General features: G+C 46.8%; 1 protein-coding gene across 15 annotated transcripts in view; it reads left to right on the forward strand.

Annotated features, from left to right (window-relative positions):
• Positions 1–14894, forward strand: part of BAZ2B (bromodomain adjacent to zinc finger domain 2B) — a 1221971-nt gene that overhangs the window by 356277 nt on the left and 850800 nt on the right. For all 15 annotated transcript variants that reach the window (XM_078681689.1, XM_078681691.1, XM_078681692.1 and 12 more), the window contains exon 9: positions 14266–14851. In XM_078681689.1, the coding sequence (XP_078537815.1) occupies positions 14266–14851 (586 nt within the window). The remainder of the gene's footprint in view (positions 1–14265; positions 14852–14894) is intronic.

The following is a 14894-nucleotide window of genomic DNA, read 5'->3' on the forward strand; positions in this document are numbered from 1 at the left end:
ATGTTTCTTATATATTTATTTACATACTTATAAATAGTTATCCATATAGTGATATATATATGCATGTTTTATTTCATAATGTATCTGACATGATTTTAAATTCTTAAAGACTGAATTATTTGAAACTTTCTTAACAGTTATGGATGCAGTTTGGGAGTTTACAAACACTTGTCTCCCACCATCCGCAACCGACTGGATACTTGGTATACTGCTTGCTACTCTGATTCAGGCATGTGAATCTATGAAAGATACCCCAATACTGGATAAGAAAACAAATTACTTACCTGTAACTACAGTTATCCAGTATTGGTATCTTTCATAGATTCACATGCACCCACCCTCTTCCCCGGAGAGGCAGTTCTCTATTATTTGGGATACTTACTTCCCACTTGTGCTAAGGAAAATATGCGGAGAACTGGCTCTGCTGAGAGTGTTCTAGGGGATGCTGATTGGTTGGAGCGGACTTTTGGTTCTTTTACCATAATGAGGTAGATAGGCTACTAAGATGTAGGCCTCAGGCCTTTTTCTTTGGGCCTACTACTATTATTTACATTAGGCACTACTTTTGTAATTTACCGAGGGACTCAGGCATGTGAAACTATGAAAGATACCAATACTGGATAAGTGTAGTTACAGGTTAGTAACTTGTTTTCTTTTGCAATATCACTGTTTTTCAATGTAGAAAGATGACGCTTAGTGCATTTTTCAATCAGTACAATGTTTTCCTATGGGAGGAAACACAATCGGCAATATGCAGGTAAGTAAACGATTTACGGTTTTGAGCTTTTGGGTGAGGAATCTGTACTAGGCAAAGTTCAGATAAGTGACCTCACTGCACCACCAGCAGCACTAGGGCAGCAGCATGCAGAGGTCAAAGTCTGGATCTGGTGCCACTGTTATTCAATGGAGAAAGCGGGCAATCAAAGTGGTACTACTGGCAGGTGTCCGGGACATTTTCATATTCTTTTTTACCACTACCACTGATGCCATATGTAGTGAGGAAAATGAGACCAGCTTCCATGAGGTTCATCGTAATAGCACCTACCTGGCAAGGCAACCTTGCTACTCAATACTCCTAGAGATGTCCCTAAATCCACATGAGAAACTACCTCTATTCTCTGTTCTACTTACCAAACACCAAAGTCAGTTACAACATCCCAATCTCAAGGCACTGAACCTTTGTTATTTGGTATCAGTACTCTTAGAGTTGAAGTATCTGCGATTATCTCCTCGCCTGCCCTCTTCTCACGGTCCTTACATAGGAGTTTATCTCCATTCATGCAGAACCTAATCACCAAACTTGACTTTTCCTTCCCAATCCAAGATGGCCCCCACACCTAAGGGTATAAATACGTCACTTCCTCGAAAGGGCTTCCTGTTTCTTTTTTAGGCAGTCGATTACCATCTTGGCTACAGGTATGTTTGTTTTTTCTGTGTTTTGTCAGACCTGCTATAGTGGTTTGTTTTTTTGTTTTTGGGTGGTCACGCTTGTGTGCGGACACGAGATGCCACAGGATGCCAAAAGGGGCGTCTGGGGCTTGCTGGGCAGCCTGTGACAGCCCCGGGAATGTTTGTTACTATTTCATTTTTTTTTTACATGTATTCCCCAGCTTTTGTTCATTGTCGTCACTGGTGTAGTTGGTGCGCAGCTCTGGTTTCTGCGTTGTATTGGTGCGCTCCTGTTTTCATTGGAATGGACACTCGCAAGGCATCTGCCTGATTCCAAGATGGCACCTCCATGTTCATGGTGGGAGGTGTCCTTGTGCTTCCTCCTTGTGTTGAAAGTCTGGGCTCTGGTGGTGTGCAGCTTTTCTTTGGCCTGTCCGTCCATTTTTTCTTTGTCTGCCTGGTTACTAGATTGTGCCCCTGCTTTCTGCTGCGGTGCGGCTCTTGACTCCCGACTCCTATGCGGGAGGAGGAGCTCACAGCAGTGGCAGCATTGTCTGGGTTTCCTGGCTGGCTAATTGCAAGTGCTCCGCTGCCGGTCTGGTTTTTCACCTTCATTGTTCGTTGTTGCTGTGTTTGGGGGAGGGAGGGGAATCTTGGTGCCTGTTGCTGTAATTGACTGCTTGGGGTTTTTATTTGCGCTCCCATGTGTAAAGTGTCAAGTCTCATACTGCCTTGGTTCACAGCATATGGCAAGTTTTTTGCGCCCTTCATATGAGTAATAGCCTTTTCGGTCCTCCGTGGTTGCCAGCGTAGGGGGTTGCGCTTGTTGTCTGCTTTGCCCTGATGCCCGACGGTTTTTCCTGTTGCCTCGGGGTGTCTGCTTTCTGGTGCTGCTTGCTAGTTTCCTTTTCTTTGGGGCCTGCAGGCTCCTGTTCAGGGTTCCCGGTCTTCTGGGTTGCTGTCGCCTCTGTTACGGGGTTTGATTCCTGCTTGTGCCCTTCAGGTGCCAATTGCATGCTGAGTCCTGGAGTTTTTTCTTGCCGTGCCTTCTGGGCCCTTTTTCTTTTTCACTACGGAGAGCGAGAGAAAGTCTGGTCAGTTGCACTCTCACACTATCAGTGCTTACACACACAAGCAACTGAAGCCATGAAAATTCTACCAAGAAACTCCAAGCTTCTTGTTAGGTCTGGATGTTATATCTTTCCTCTGCTCTGTCCTGCAAGTTGAGGGTATCCAAAGATATTGGAGTAGACACCTCACTCACCTATCGTGATATGCTTCTTCATTGGCGCCTATCCACACCCGGGTGAGATGATACTACCCGGGCTGACTCAACCATAGAAGGAATGGAAGTTCCTAGATAAAGTAAAACTGGATAAGCAATGGTCCAGGTGAGTGATATTTAAAAACACCTCAAGGTTTACCCAAAGGCTATGCTTTATTCGGAGGGTACCTGAGGTATGAATAAAAATGTGAGTTTAATGGGCCTTATTGAATTCAATCATTCCGTTGTACCCCTGTTTCTGTGCGAACATTTCTGATAGATACATCTGCCGTGTGGATTCCTCACCTTGTGAATATCCCCCTGCGTCAGCAACGTTCGAAAATTTTCTTCGTAGCACGCCGACGTGGTCGACGTCACAGGAGTACGACCTTGCGCGTGACTCCGTCTGACGTCACCGACTCCTTATCAGGCCCACGCCGGCGTGATGACGTCAGTTCCCTTTTTTCCGCGTCTTCGACGCTAACGGTTTATGGGATCTTCTGCGATACTTTTCCTGGTCCTGGACAGGACCCCTCGCATTTCCTTAATGCAATGTTTGGAGTTTACTCCAGAGCAATGCACCCCGCTGGAGCAACTGTTGGTCCCATGGGTCCATTAGCTTTCAACTTGGGCATTCCTCAGTCTTACGCCCCAGCTCCATTTGTGCCATTTATGCCGGCGCCTCTTACACCTTGGCTCGGTGCGGCTCCACCGAGGTTTTCGACTCCGCATGCGGCTTCGCCGACTCCGGATCGACCTCGTAGTTTGGATCGAGGTACCACGCCAGTCCGTGAGTCTCGTCTTCCAGTTACCCCAGCTCCTCGCTCGACGTCGGAACCGGCTCCGTCGGAGTCGTTACCGGATCCGTCGACTTCGGTTCGTGTGGAGTGGTCGAGACGCAGGGCTCAGTGTCTCTTGGAAGAGAAAAGGGGTGAAGATTCTGATGTGGAAGAGGGTGAGCTTCTTGATCATGATGATTATTTTGAAGACCTACAGAATGCTAGTGGTCTGGAGCTCTCTCCTGAGTGGGGTTTGCCTTCAGTTTCTGATGCACCATCCAAGGAAGTGGCACCCTACCATGTTGTTATTAGGAAGGCTGCAGATCTTCTCAACTTAACTTTGCCTACTGTTGAGTACAAGCCCAACATCCTTACAGAGGTTTTGCACTCTCCTTCTTCTATTGTTGAACCTACACTGCCGTTCACTGATGCCTTAACTGATCCGATAAAGGAGGTATGGAAGAGACCATTGACTGCTCCTGCTGTTTCTAGGTCTGTTGCAAGACGCTACAGAGTGGCTCCTGGTGACCCTGAATTTCTCTCTTCGCATCCTTCTCCAGAGAGTCTGGTGGTGCAGGCTGCATGTTCTAACAGGTCTGCAGGTTCGTTTCCTCAGGTACCAGCAGACAAAGACTCAAAAAAATTGGATCAGTCTGCAAAGAAGATTTTCTCTTCGGGCAGCATGGCCCTAAAATCCACTAATGCTACTTGTCTTTTGGGTAGATATGTCCATGCACTGATGGATTCTGTGAAGCAATTGTCTTCTAAGCTTCCAGAGGAGGATAGAAAGAACTTTAATGAAGTGGTCTCCGATACTCAGGCTGCGGCACGCATGGTTATTCAGAGTGGCATGTACACAGTTGATTCTGTCGCCAGGATTATGGGCTCTACTGTTGCAACCAGGAGAGCCGCATGGCTAAAATCCTCGGATTTTTCTGCAGATGTGCAATCCACGTTGCTAGACCTACCTTTTGATGGGACTGGTCTTTTTGGGAAAAAGGCGGATGTCGCACTGGAGAGATTTAAAGATAGCCGGGCTACTGCAAGGTCTTTGGGTCTCCAGATGAGAGGATCGACAACTAGGAAGTTTAGAGGCTTCGGTAGATCTTCTTTTCGTCCCTTCAGGCAGGGCCAACAGCAACAGCAGAACCCTCTGTACAAGTCCTATAGAGGTAGACAGAAAGGTCGTGGACGTGGCGTCAAGTCTCTTCCTCCTCCACTTCCTCCAATAATGCCCAACCCCCACCCGCATCAGCAAAGCAGCCCTAGATCCACCATTCTGGATCATGTGGGTCCGGTAGGGGGTCGGCTTACTCATTTTCTACGAGATTGGGAATCGGTTACATCAGATCTTTGGGTTCTCAATCTCGTAGAAAATGGGTATGCACTTCCTTTTCAGGAGTTCCCTCCCAATTACCCTCCTTGCCAAGGCTATTGTTCGGAGGACCACCTGCTTCTCCTGCAGGAAGAAGTCCTGGCTCTGTTCCGAAAGGGTGCAATAAAGGTGGTTCCAGAGCAGGAGAGGGGTCAGGGATGCTACTCCCGGTATTTCCTGATACCCAAGAAGGATGGCAGGCTTCGACCAATCCTGGATCTCAGGATTTTGAACCTCTATCTCAAACAGGAGAAGTTCAAAATGCTCACCCTTGCTCAGGTTCTTCAAGCGCTGATGGAAGAAGACTGGATGGTGTCGATCGACTTGCAGGATGCGTATTTTCACATCCCAATCCTGAAGTCGCACAGGAAGTATCTCCGTTTTACGGTGGGATCGCAGCATTACCAGTTTGCGGTCCTTCCTTTTGGTCTTACTACTGCGCCTCGAGTTTTCACCAAGGTGATGGCGGTGGTGGCTGCACATCTCAGAAGGTCGGGGATTCCTGTTTTCCCCTACCTGGACGACTGGCTGATCAAAGCAGAGTCGCCGGAGAAGGTGCTCCATCATCTGCAAGAAACAACTCTGTTACACAGGTTGGGTTTTTCAATAAATGTGCCCAAGTCTCACCTGGTGCCCTCCCAGCGCAACCTGTTCATAGGTGCGGTACTGGACACTACTGTGTGTCGTGCATTCCCTCCTCCTCAAAGGATTCGCGACATACAGGAAATGATTCCTTTATTCTAAAATGGAGCGGTTGTTCCAGTCCTGAAGGTCCTTCGTCTGCTCGGTCTGATGGCTTCTTGCATTCTGTTGGTCAACCATGCACGCTGGCACATGAGGGCACTCCAGTGGTGCCTCCGCAGGCAGTGGTATCAGCACAACGGAGATCTCAGGGAGTCAGTGAGGATCTCCAGAGAAGCTGCAGCGGATCTATCTTGATGGGGCGTGGAAGACAATCTGTCTCAAGGAAAGCCTTTCCAACTGCCTCCATCGGTTGCCACAGTGATCACGGATGCCTCCACTCTAGGGTGGGGTGCTCATCTGGGGGATCTGGAGGTCAAGGGTCTTTGGTCTCCAGAGGAAAGGTTGCTTCATATCAACCTTCTAGAGTTACGGGCGATACGTTTGGCGCTCAAGGCCTTCCTCCCTTCCCTTCGCGGTCAGTCAGTTCAAGTCCTGACGGACAACACGACCGCGATGTGGTACATCAACAAACAGGGAGGAGTAGGGTCGCAGTGTCTCTGCAGAGAGGCTCTGCGTCTCTGGTCCTGGGTTCAGGACCACCAGATTTGTCTGATGGCAAATCATCTGGCCGGAGTTCTGAACGTTCGTGCAGACGTTCTCAGTCGGCAGTTCTCTGCCGATCACAAGTGGAGGCTTCACCCGGAGGTTCTTCACGACATCTTTCAGATGTGGGGGACTCCTCGGGTGGACCTATTCCCCACTCACGAGAACGCTCATTGCCTGTCATTCTGCAGTCTCCAGTATCCGATGCAAGGAGCTTTGGGGGACGCGTTTCAGTTGAGTTGGGGCTCTCAACTCCTTTACGCGTTTCCTCCCATACCTTTGATTCCTCGGGTTCTGAGGAAGATTCGCCAAGACCGGGCCCAAGTCATATTTTTCGCCCCGGATTGGCCAAGAAGGGTGTGGTACACAGATCTTCTCCACCTCTCCTCTCACCCGCCGCTCTGTCTCCCTCACAGGGCAGACCTCCTCTCTCAGATGGAGGGGCAAGTTCTACACCCCCACCTCCAGACATTACACCTTCATGCCTGGAGATTGAGCGGGGCAACTTGAGTTCTTTTTCTCTCCCTCACGATGTGGTGGATGTCATTCTTTCTGCCAGGCGTGACTCCACTAAGTCCATTTATTCGTATAGGTGGTCAAAATTTGTCTCTTGGTGTAGGGAGAGAGATGTTGACCCTTTGAAGGCTCATTTGTCTGACATTTTGCAGTTTGCTCTTTCTCTGGCGCAGCAAGGATTTGCTGTTGCCACAGTCAAGGGGTGTCTTTCAGCCTTATCGGCATTTCTCTGTTTGCCAGATCAGCCCTCTCTTTTTAAGTCTCCAGTGGTTTTAAGTTTTTGAAGGGACTCATTAATAAGTTCCGTCCTACTCTTTTTGTGGTTCCTCATTTGAATTTAATCTTGTGCTGACCTTTTTGATGGGTTCTCCCTTCGAACCTTTGCACAAGTGTCCCATGAGACTTCTTTCTTTTAAAACGGTTTTCCTCGTTGCAATCACCTCGGCAAGGAGGGTAAGTGAGCTTCAGGCTCTTAGTTCCAAGCCCCCATTCCTGTCCATTCATGCTGAAATGATGGTTCTTAGGACCAGGGCTGCTTTTCTGCCTTAGGTGGTAACTCCCTTCCATCTTGGACAATCCATTACCCTTCCTACCTTCTATCCTCCCCCTCACCCTTCTAAGGAGGAAGAGAGACTGCATCGCCTGGACCCTAAGAGGGCGATGTCTTTCTATCTGGACAGAACTAAAGACTTCCGGATGGATGACCAGCTGTTTGTTGGTTTTGCTGGCTGCAAGAAGGGCAGAGCGGTGCACAAGCGCACACTTTCCAGGTGGATAATCCTGTGCATCAAGATTTGCTACTCCTTGGCGGGTAAGGACCCTCCTGAGGGTATTAGAGCACATTCGACTAGAGCAAAGTCTGCAACATCTGCTTTGTCTAGAGGTGTTCCTGTTGAGGACATTTGCAGGGCTGCGACTTGGGCCTCCCTCCACACTTTCGCGAAGCATTACTGCTTGGATTCCGAGGTGAGGAGGGACGGCCACTTCGCGCGTTCTGTCCTCCAAGATTTCCTGGTATAGCAGAGTGGACACCCTCCTCCAGGAGTGGGGACTGCTGTGGGACTCTATTCACAAGGTGAGGAATCCACACGGCAGATGTATCTATCAGAAGAACAAGTTACTTACCTTCGGTAACGCTTTTTCTGGTAGATACAATATCTGCCTGTGGATTCCTCGCATGCCCACCCGCCTCCCCGTTGTCCACTCTTATACCTGGTCTTTATGTATATATGTTTGCTGCTATTGTGTTATTTCTACTGTACACTTTGTGTGCGTATTTGATTTGTATGGCACGGAAAAAAGGGCGGAACTGACGTCATCACGCCGGCGTGGGCCTGATAAGGAGTCGGTGACGTCAGACGGAGTCACGCGCGAGGTCGTACTCCTGTGACGTCGACCACGTCGGCGTGCTACAAAGAAAATTTCCGAACGTTGCTGACGCAGGGGGATATTCACAAGGTGAGGAATCCACAGGCAGATATTGTATCTACCAGAAAAAGCGTTACCGAAGGTAAGTAACTTGTTCGTTTCGGACCTCTGGGAGCCTAATCGGGTCTGGGGTCTTCATCTGGGCTATGTTTTGTGTATTCCTGCTTTTTCTTGTGCATGCACACTCGTGAAGACTAATGCTCTCACCTGTCTTGATTTTTTGTGAAAGAAAAAAAACAGAGATGCGCCTTTTACTTCTCCTATCCAGCCTGATTTTTTTCATGCATCTCAAACAATCTTTGTGTTGGACCATTACCTTGCATTTTATATGTTTCTTTAATCCGTGATTATCAACCTGACAACAGGGCCGACTGCTGGGTGGCTGTGCCCCTGTTCTCCTGGTTTTCGTTGATGTGGTGCCTGGACAGGGGCTCCCAGGCATGTCTTCCGGTACCTGGTTCCCTCCTCTGCTTTTTTTGCCATGATTTCCGCTGGTGAATCTTGCTGTGGCCTTCCCACTTTGGTGTGGGTTGCCTCTCTGCTGGCGGTCTTGCTTCTGGCTTTTCCATTTGACTACCTTTGTTCCTTCCTTGGGTGCTTGTTCCTGCTGTTCCTGGTGTGTTCTTCCCAGTTCTGGGCCTCGTGGAGGTCCTTCTTTTCCTCCGTCTTGTGTTCTTCCGGTTTGTGTCCCTCCAGCTGCCCTCTCTTCTGGAGGCGTATTCATGGCTGCTTTTGTTTTTATGGTTGCTTGTCTCTATGTCCAGGTTCCTCTTTTTTGCTGTCTGAGGTTCTCCATGCTTTGGCTCCGTTGGTGGGTGTTTTCTTTTGCTGGTATCCACCTCTTCCTGTATCTGGTTGGTTGGCTTGTTGCCTCCTGTTCTTTTTGCAAGCCCTGTTGGAGGTTTTCCGGGGGCCTGCTTGGTGGCTCGGGTGCGGCTTCTTGGTCAACTGTGGGGTGTCCCTGGTTCAGCCGTCCCGGGTTATCCACTTTTTGTGTGTCCTCTTTGGTGTGGACTTGGGGATTCTTCTCGACTCCCTTTTGACCTTTTGCCTTCTTCATCCCTCCACTTCTGCAGGTGCATGGCCCTGTTGTTGAAGGGCGCAGTCCTCTTCTTTGGCTCTTTATTCCCTTGGGTTAGTTTCTGATTTCTGTGCCTCCTCTATTACTCAGATATCTTCAGTGGGAGTTGGCCACCCGCTCTTCGTCCGATGGTTTTCATTGGTTCCTCTTCCCAGTGTGTTTATCACATCCGCAGTCTATGGGATGGATGGGCTGGCTCTATGGGGTATTGCTCTTCTCCAGGTTGATGGTGTTAGATGGTGGCGCTTCTGTCTTCTTCTTAGAAGGGACTAGTAGCTGTTCTGATGGCCTTTTTGTTATTCCGTCCCCTGTTGTTGCTCATGGCGCTATGGGTTCTGGTGGATGACTGGTTTGTCTGCTCCTTTGTGCTTTGGCGGGGCAGTGTATTCCCCTCTCAGTTTCTCCTTTTGTCTGAGGTTTGGCAGCTGGGCTGTTCCCATCTCCTGGCTCGTTGCAGTCTCTTTCGGGGTGTTTGGGCCTGCCAGTCCCTTATTTCTGAGGTCTGGTCCCATGCTCAGGGCCCTTGACAATGGTTGCCCTAGCTGTTCCATTGTCTGGGTAAGGGTCTCTTTTTTGGTTTCTGACGTTCCTCTTCTCCCTTGGGTGGTTCGGTTGGTGGTACGGGACCTGGCGGTGATTCTGGGGCCTGCCCCAGTTGAGTCGTGGCTCTTTTGTTTCAACTTGTCTTCTCTGTCTGTTGGTGCAGCCCGTTGTGCGGTGCCATTTTCTCTGTCCCCAGGGTCCACTTCACAGGTTGTGGTTTGTGGTCTGGCACTTGTGTTACTCTCTTGGTGCAGGGGTGTTCATTTGCTGTTCTGGCTCTGATCCCGCAGTCTCTGCTGTCGTTTGACCTTGCAGCTGTAGGTTGTCCCTTGGTGCATGTTTTCCCTCTGATCTCCTGCTGAGGTTTGTCAGCTGCTTCTTGGACTCCTGCGGTAATGTTGGGTTCCTTCAGGCAGTTTGCCACTCGCTTTGGCTGTGTCTGCCCCTTATTGCAGGCGGATGGCTGTTCTGGCTTTTCAGGGAGAGGGGGGCAGGTGTTCTGCCTGGGCTGCAGTCTTGCTCTCTCTGGTGCCTGGTTGTTCGCTGCCCAGAGCCTTGTTGGGGGCCTCTGGCTCAGCTCAGTTGGTGGCTTTCTCCTTTTTACCCTTTGGGGGTCTCCTGGCTTCTGGTTTTCCTTCTGCCACTGTTGTGTCTGGTGGCTGTGTTTTCAGGTTAGTTACCAGACAATGTTTTCCTCTCCCCTTTTGGCTTCAGAAGTTGTCTTGGCTGCCTTTGTCCTCCTCCTGTGCCTGGCACTGGTCAGCGTTTTTCCGTTCCTGTGTGTCCCTCATGCTCTCGCGATTTCTTTGCTCCGTTCTGCTTGTTTCACAGGTAGGTTGCTTGTTTTGACTCTCATCTGGTGGTATGGGGCTCACTCCATCTCTCTCTGTCCTTGATCCCGTTGGTGTTTCTTTTATTTTTTTTTTACTGTTGTTGGCTCCCTGCTCCTGCATATTTTCCAGGTGGTTGGCCGGAAGTGTTTCGGCCTTCTGGGCGATTGTCCTTGTGCTTCCTTTCGGGGCCTTTGCTTTACTGCCGTTTGGATTTGCCTTTCCCTTTCCAGTGGCCATTTGCCAGAGGGGGGCGTTGGCTTTCTGTTTTTGGGTCTGTTATTTTTGGTTACGTGGGTCCTCCAGCAGTGTACTTTGTTTTGGTCTTTGAGTTGCCTTTGCTTGTTTTTGCTTCTATTTTGCGGTTTGTCGAAATCAGTTTTTGGCTTGGGGAAGTACTCCTGCATAAGGACTGTGAGAGGAAGAAAGACAAGGAGGTAATGCCTTGTTATTTACCGGTAATATTCATTACTCTGAGCCATGTCTTCCTTGTCGCAGTCCTAAGTTCCCTCCTGCCTCTCCCTGTTGTTCAACTGATTTCTTTCTTTGCTTTTGTTCAGTAAGTCCTTCCTAGGAAGTTATGTATTTATAATACGCTTTGGTATGGGATCCATCTTGGATTGGGAAGGAAAATTCAAGTTTGGTGACTAGGTTCTTCATGAATGGTGAATGGTGATAAACTCAGACGTAAGGGTTGTGACTAGGAAGAAATAGACTCGAAGTAATTAATATTACCAGTATGTAACAGAGCATTCCAGTAGAGAGGATGAACATTTTGAAAGAGCCCTGCAAACCTGCTGCTAGGACTTGTTATGTGGCCAAATGTAAGAGGTTTGTCCAATACTGCCCCACGCTTACCAAGCAGCCTCTCTAGCAACGGTACAAGGCATTGCTTGTTATTGAGTGCACTTGTAAAAGGCAGGCTTAGCGTACAGTAAGCTCTTCAATAAGGGTACATTCAGCTGCTGTGGCAGCTTACATATGGAATAGGCCGCACCAGTCCGTTTTTTTTATATACCAGTAATAAGAGATTTTATGGAAGGCCGTAAAAGAGTAATTCTCTCTAGCGTGCCTCCAGTCCCCTTTAAACTGGGATTTGAACATTGTTCTTACCAAACTCATGGACCCACAATTTTAGCCTTTACACTGTTGCCCACTGCACTGTCTTTCATGGAAGGTGGCCTTCTTCATTGCACTCACCTCCCTTTGTAGAGCCTGTGAACTCGAAGCGCTTAACACTGGAGGAAACTTTTATTTAAGTGCACAAAGATCCGGATGTTCTTAGAACAAAACCTCCATTTTTGCCCAATGTAGTCTCCCCTTTTCATAACAATTAAACCATTTACTTATTTTTTTTTCCACTACCTCACATGGTTGTGAAAATACTTTTACACACTTATGGTCTGAGTACTCGTGTATTATATTGACAGGATTGCCGCTTTTAGAAGGCCTAAACAACTCTTTGTAGCTTTTGGTAAGCTTCACTAAGGAAACCCTATTTCCTAGTCCGGCATTGCAAGCTGGATAGTTAGATGCATCTATGTTTGTGATGTTAAAGGAAAAAGTACATTGAATGTTGTCCCTGGCGACACATTACACTTTTTGCTCTATGGCTTTCTTGGGCAACATCTCTTGGGTACATATGCAAGGCTGCATGATTGCTCGCCATTCACACTTTTACTAAGCTTAATTGTGTGGACGTCTGTGCTTACCAAGAAGCACAAGTCTGGCAACCTGTTCTTAAAACTTTGCTCCAAGGGTCTCCTGCAGTTGCTTGCAAGACATCACTTTAAAGTGCACTGCTTTTCAGCCTCTGCAGAGCATGTGATCTACAGCAGCACATGCTGCAAAGCAAACGGTTAACTTTACTTCTCTGAAACAGTCTGTTGCAGATTGAAAGGTAGTGTAGATTCTCATGATCCCTCCTACTTCACCTGATGGGAGCTCATGGAATGACAATTGGAAGATACAATATTTCTCAAAGAAGTCATTCACGCTACACTAGTAAACATAAATTCACTGATATCCGAAAAAAAGACAATCTGAGGAGAAATCTATGTCTTGGTGCTTTGTAAGTTTCGGGAAGGGATCAGTCACTACCTTGATACAGAAACCTTTCAAACAACTTGCAATTTGTGTGCCCAACGTTAGATGGCAGGAGTGTGCCGAGCATGTGATCTACAGCACTATAATCTGCAAACTGATTGTTAAAGGTACCTAACGTTTTCCTTAAGAGGCAGAGGGTCTCCTGCAGTTGCTTGCAAGACATCACTTTAAAGTGCACTGCTTTTCAGCCTCTGCAGAGCATGTGATCTACAGCAGCACATGCTGCAAAGCAAACGGTTAACTTTACTTCTCTGAAACAGTCTGTTGCAGATTGAAAGGTAGTGTAGATTCTCATGATCCCTCCTACTTCACCTGATGGGAGCTCATGGAATGACAATTGGAAGATACAATATTTCTCAAAGAAGTCATTCACGCTACACTAGTAAACATAAATTCACTGATATCCGAAAAAAAGACAATCTGAGGAGAAATCTATGTCTTGGTGCTTTGTAAGTTTCGGGAAGGGATCAGTCACTACCTTGATACAGAAACCTTTCAAACAACTTGCAATTTGTGTGCCCAACGTTAGATGGCAGGAGTGTGCCGAGCATGTGATCTACAGCACTATAATCTGCAAACTGATTGTTAAAGGTACCTAACGTTTTCCTTAAGAGGCAGAGGGTCTCCTGCAGTTGCTTGCAAGACATCACTTTAAAGTGCACTGCTTTTCAGCCTCTGCAGAGCATGTGATCTACAGCAGCACATGCTGCAAAGCAAACGGTTAACTTTACTTCTCTGAAACAGTCTGTTGCAGATTGAAAGGTAGTGTAGATTCTCATGATCCCTCCTACTTCACCTGATGGGAGCTCATGGAATGACAATTGGAAGATACAATATTTCTCAAAGAAGTCATTCACGCTACACTAGTAAACATAAATTCACTGATATCCGAAAAAAAGACAATCTGAGGAGAAATCTATGTCTTGGTGCTTTGTAAGTTTCGGGAAGGGATCAGTCACTACCTTGATACAGAAACCTTTCAAACAACTTGCAATTTGTGTGCCCAACGTTAGATGGCAGGAGTGTGCCGAGCATGTGATCTACAGCACTATAATCTGCAAACTGATTGTTAAAGGTACCTAACGTTTTCCTTAAGAGGCAGAGGGGATCCTACAGTGTGTCAGCCATTTGGTTTTTTTTCTTGAAGAAGGAGATATGGTAAGTATGAGCCCACAGATTGGTAACCTTGTTGAGACACTGGATTAGGAACACGAGGAATTTCTTGTTCTCCTTAAACGATCCAGCGGGCTGAAGTTTTCTTTCCTTTTTCAAAGCTTTTTAGGTAGTTTGGTGCCACTGTAACTGTAGTGCGCAAAATGTTTTTGTCCAAGGGCCAATAAGAGGAGATGATATTTATTTTCTAAAAATTATATAAATTCCCTGTGCTTATCTAGGTATAACAATATCTAATAAATGGTGATTAAAAGTAGTCTACTGACTGCTTCAAAATAGGTAGGTCGAAATATTTGTCATATTTTATACCTTTACAATGTCATCAGATTTTCATATAGAGGAGCATAATTAAAATGGTTAATGCAGTCAATACATTTCAAATATGGGACTGTTCTTACAACTGTATACATATATAAATAACACTGTTGAATACTTGTTGTTTAAATATTCCTCTAAAATAGTATTCTAGCTCTAATATATATCTCTTTCAACAGGATCACCTTGAACCGACTTTCCCAACTCAGCTTAAAAAAATTCCAGATGTAGCCAAGCATCAGAAGAAGCCTTCTTCAACTTCGTCAGATTCAATACCAGCATGTACTTTGCTTACTCTTCAAAAGCACTCATCTTTAGAAAAAAACCACTCCAACCCTTTTTTGACAAATGCACTTTTAGGAAATCGACAACCAAATGGTGTCATTCACTGTGTCAGTCAGGATGTTCCTTTAGTACTTTCATCTAAAGCGCAATGCAACACAAATGAAAACATGGTATCTTCTGCCAGTAAACACTTTTATTCACCATTAAATCTAACAACATGCACAAAAAAAAGTTCTACCAATCCAACGCCAGTTGTGCTTTCTACCTCGTCTGTGGTACAGAATCTTGGAAAGGAAACCCCTGTTTGCAATATGTTAAGTGCTGTAAAGACTCAACATCACCTTCATACAGCAAAAACTTTAATTGACCATTTTAGAGGGATAGATTCTGATATTGCCAGCAGTAAGGACTCTGATGAATCCAATGAAGAGGACAATGATGAGGAAGATGATGTTGATGATTCCGATAATAGTCACTCAGGTATTTTAGTATTAATATTGATGTATATTTTTCAAATGTAATA

The sequence above is a fragment of the Lissotriton helveticus genome, chromosome 3_1, assembly GCF_964261635.1.
Source record: "Lissotriton helveticus chromosome 3_1, aLisHel1.1, whole genome shotgun sequence".
Classification (NCBI taxonomy): Eukaryota; Metazoa; Chordata; class Amphibia; order Caudata; family Salamandridae; genus Lissotriton; species Lissotriton helveticus.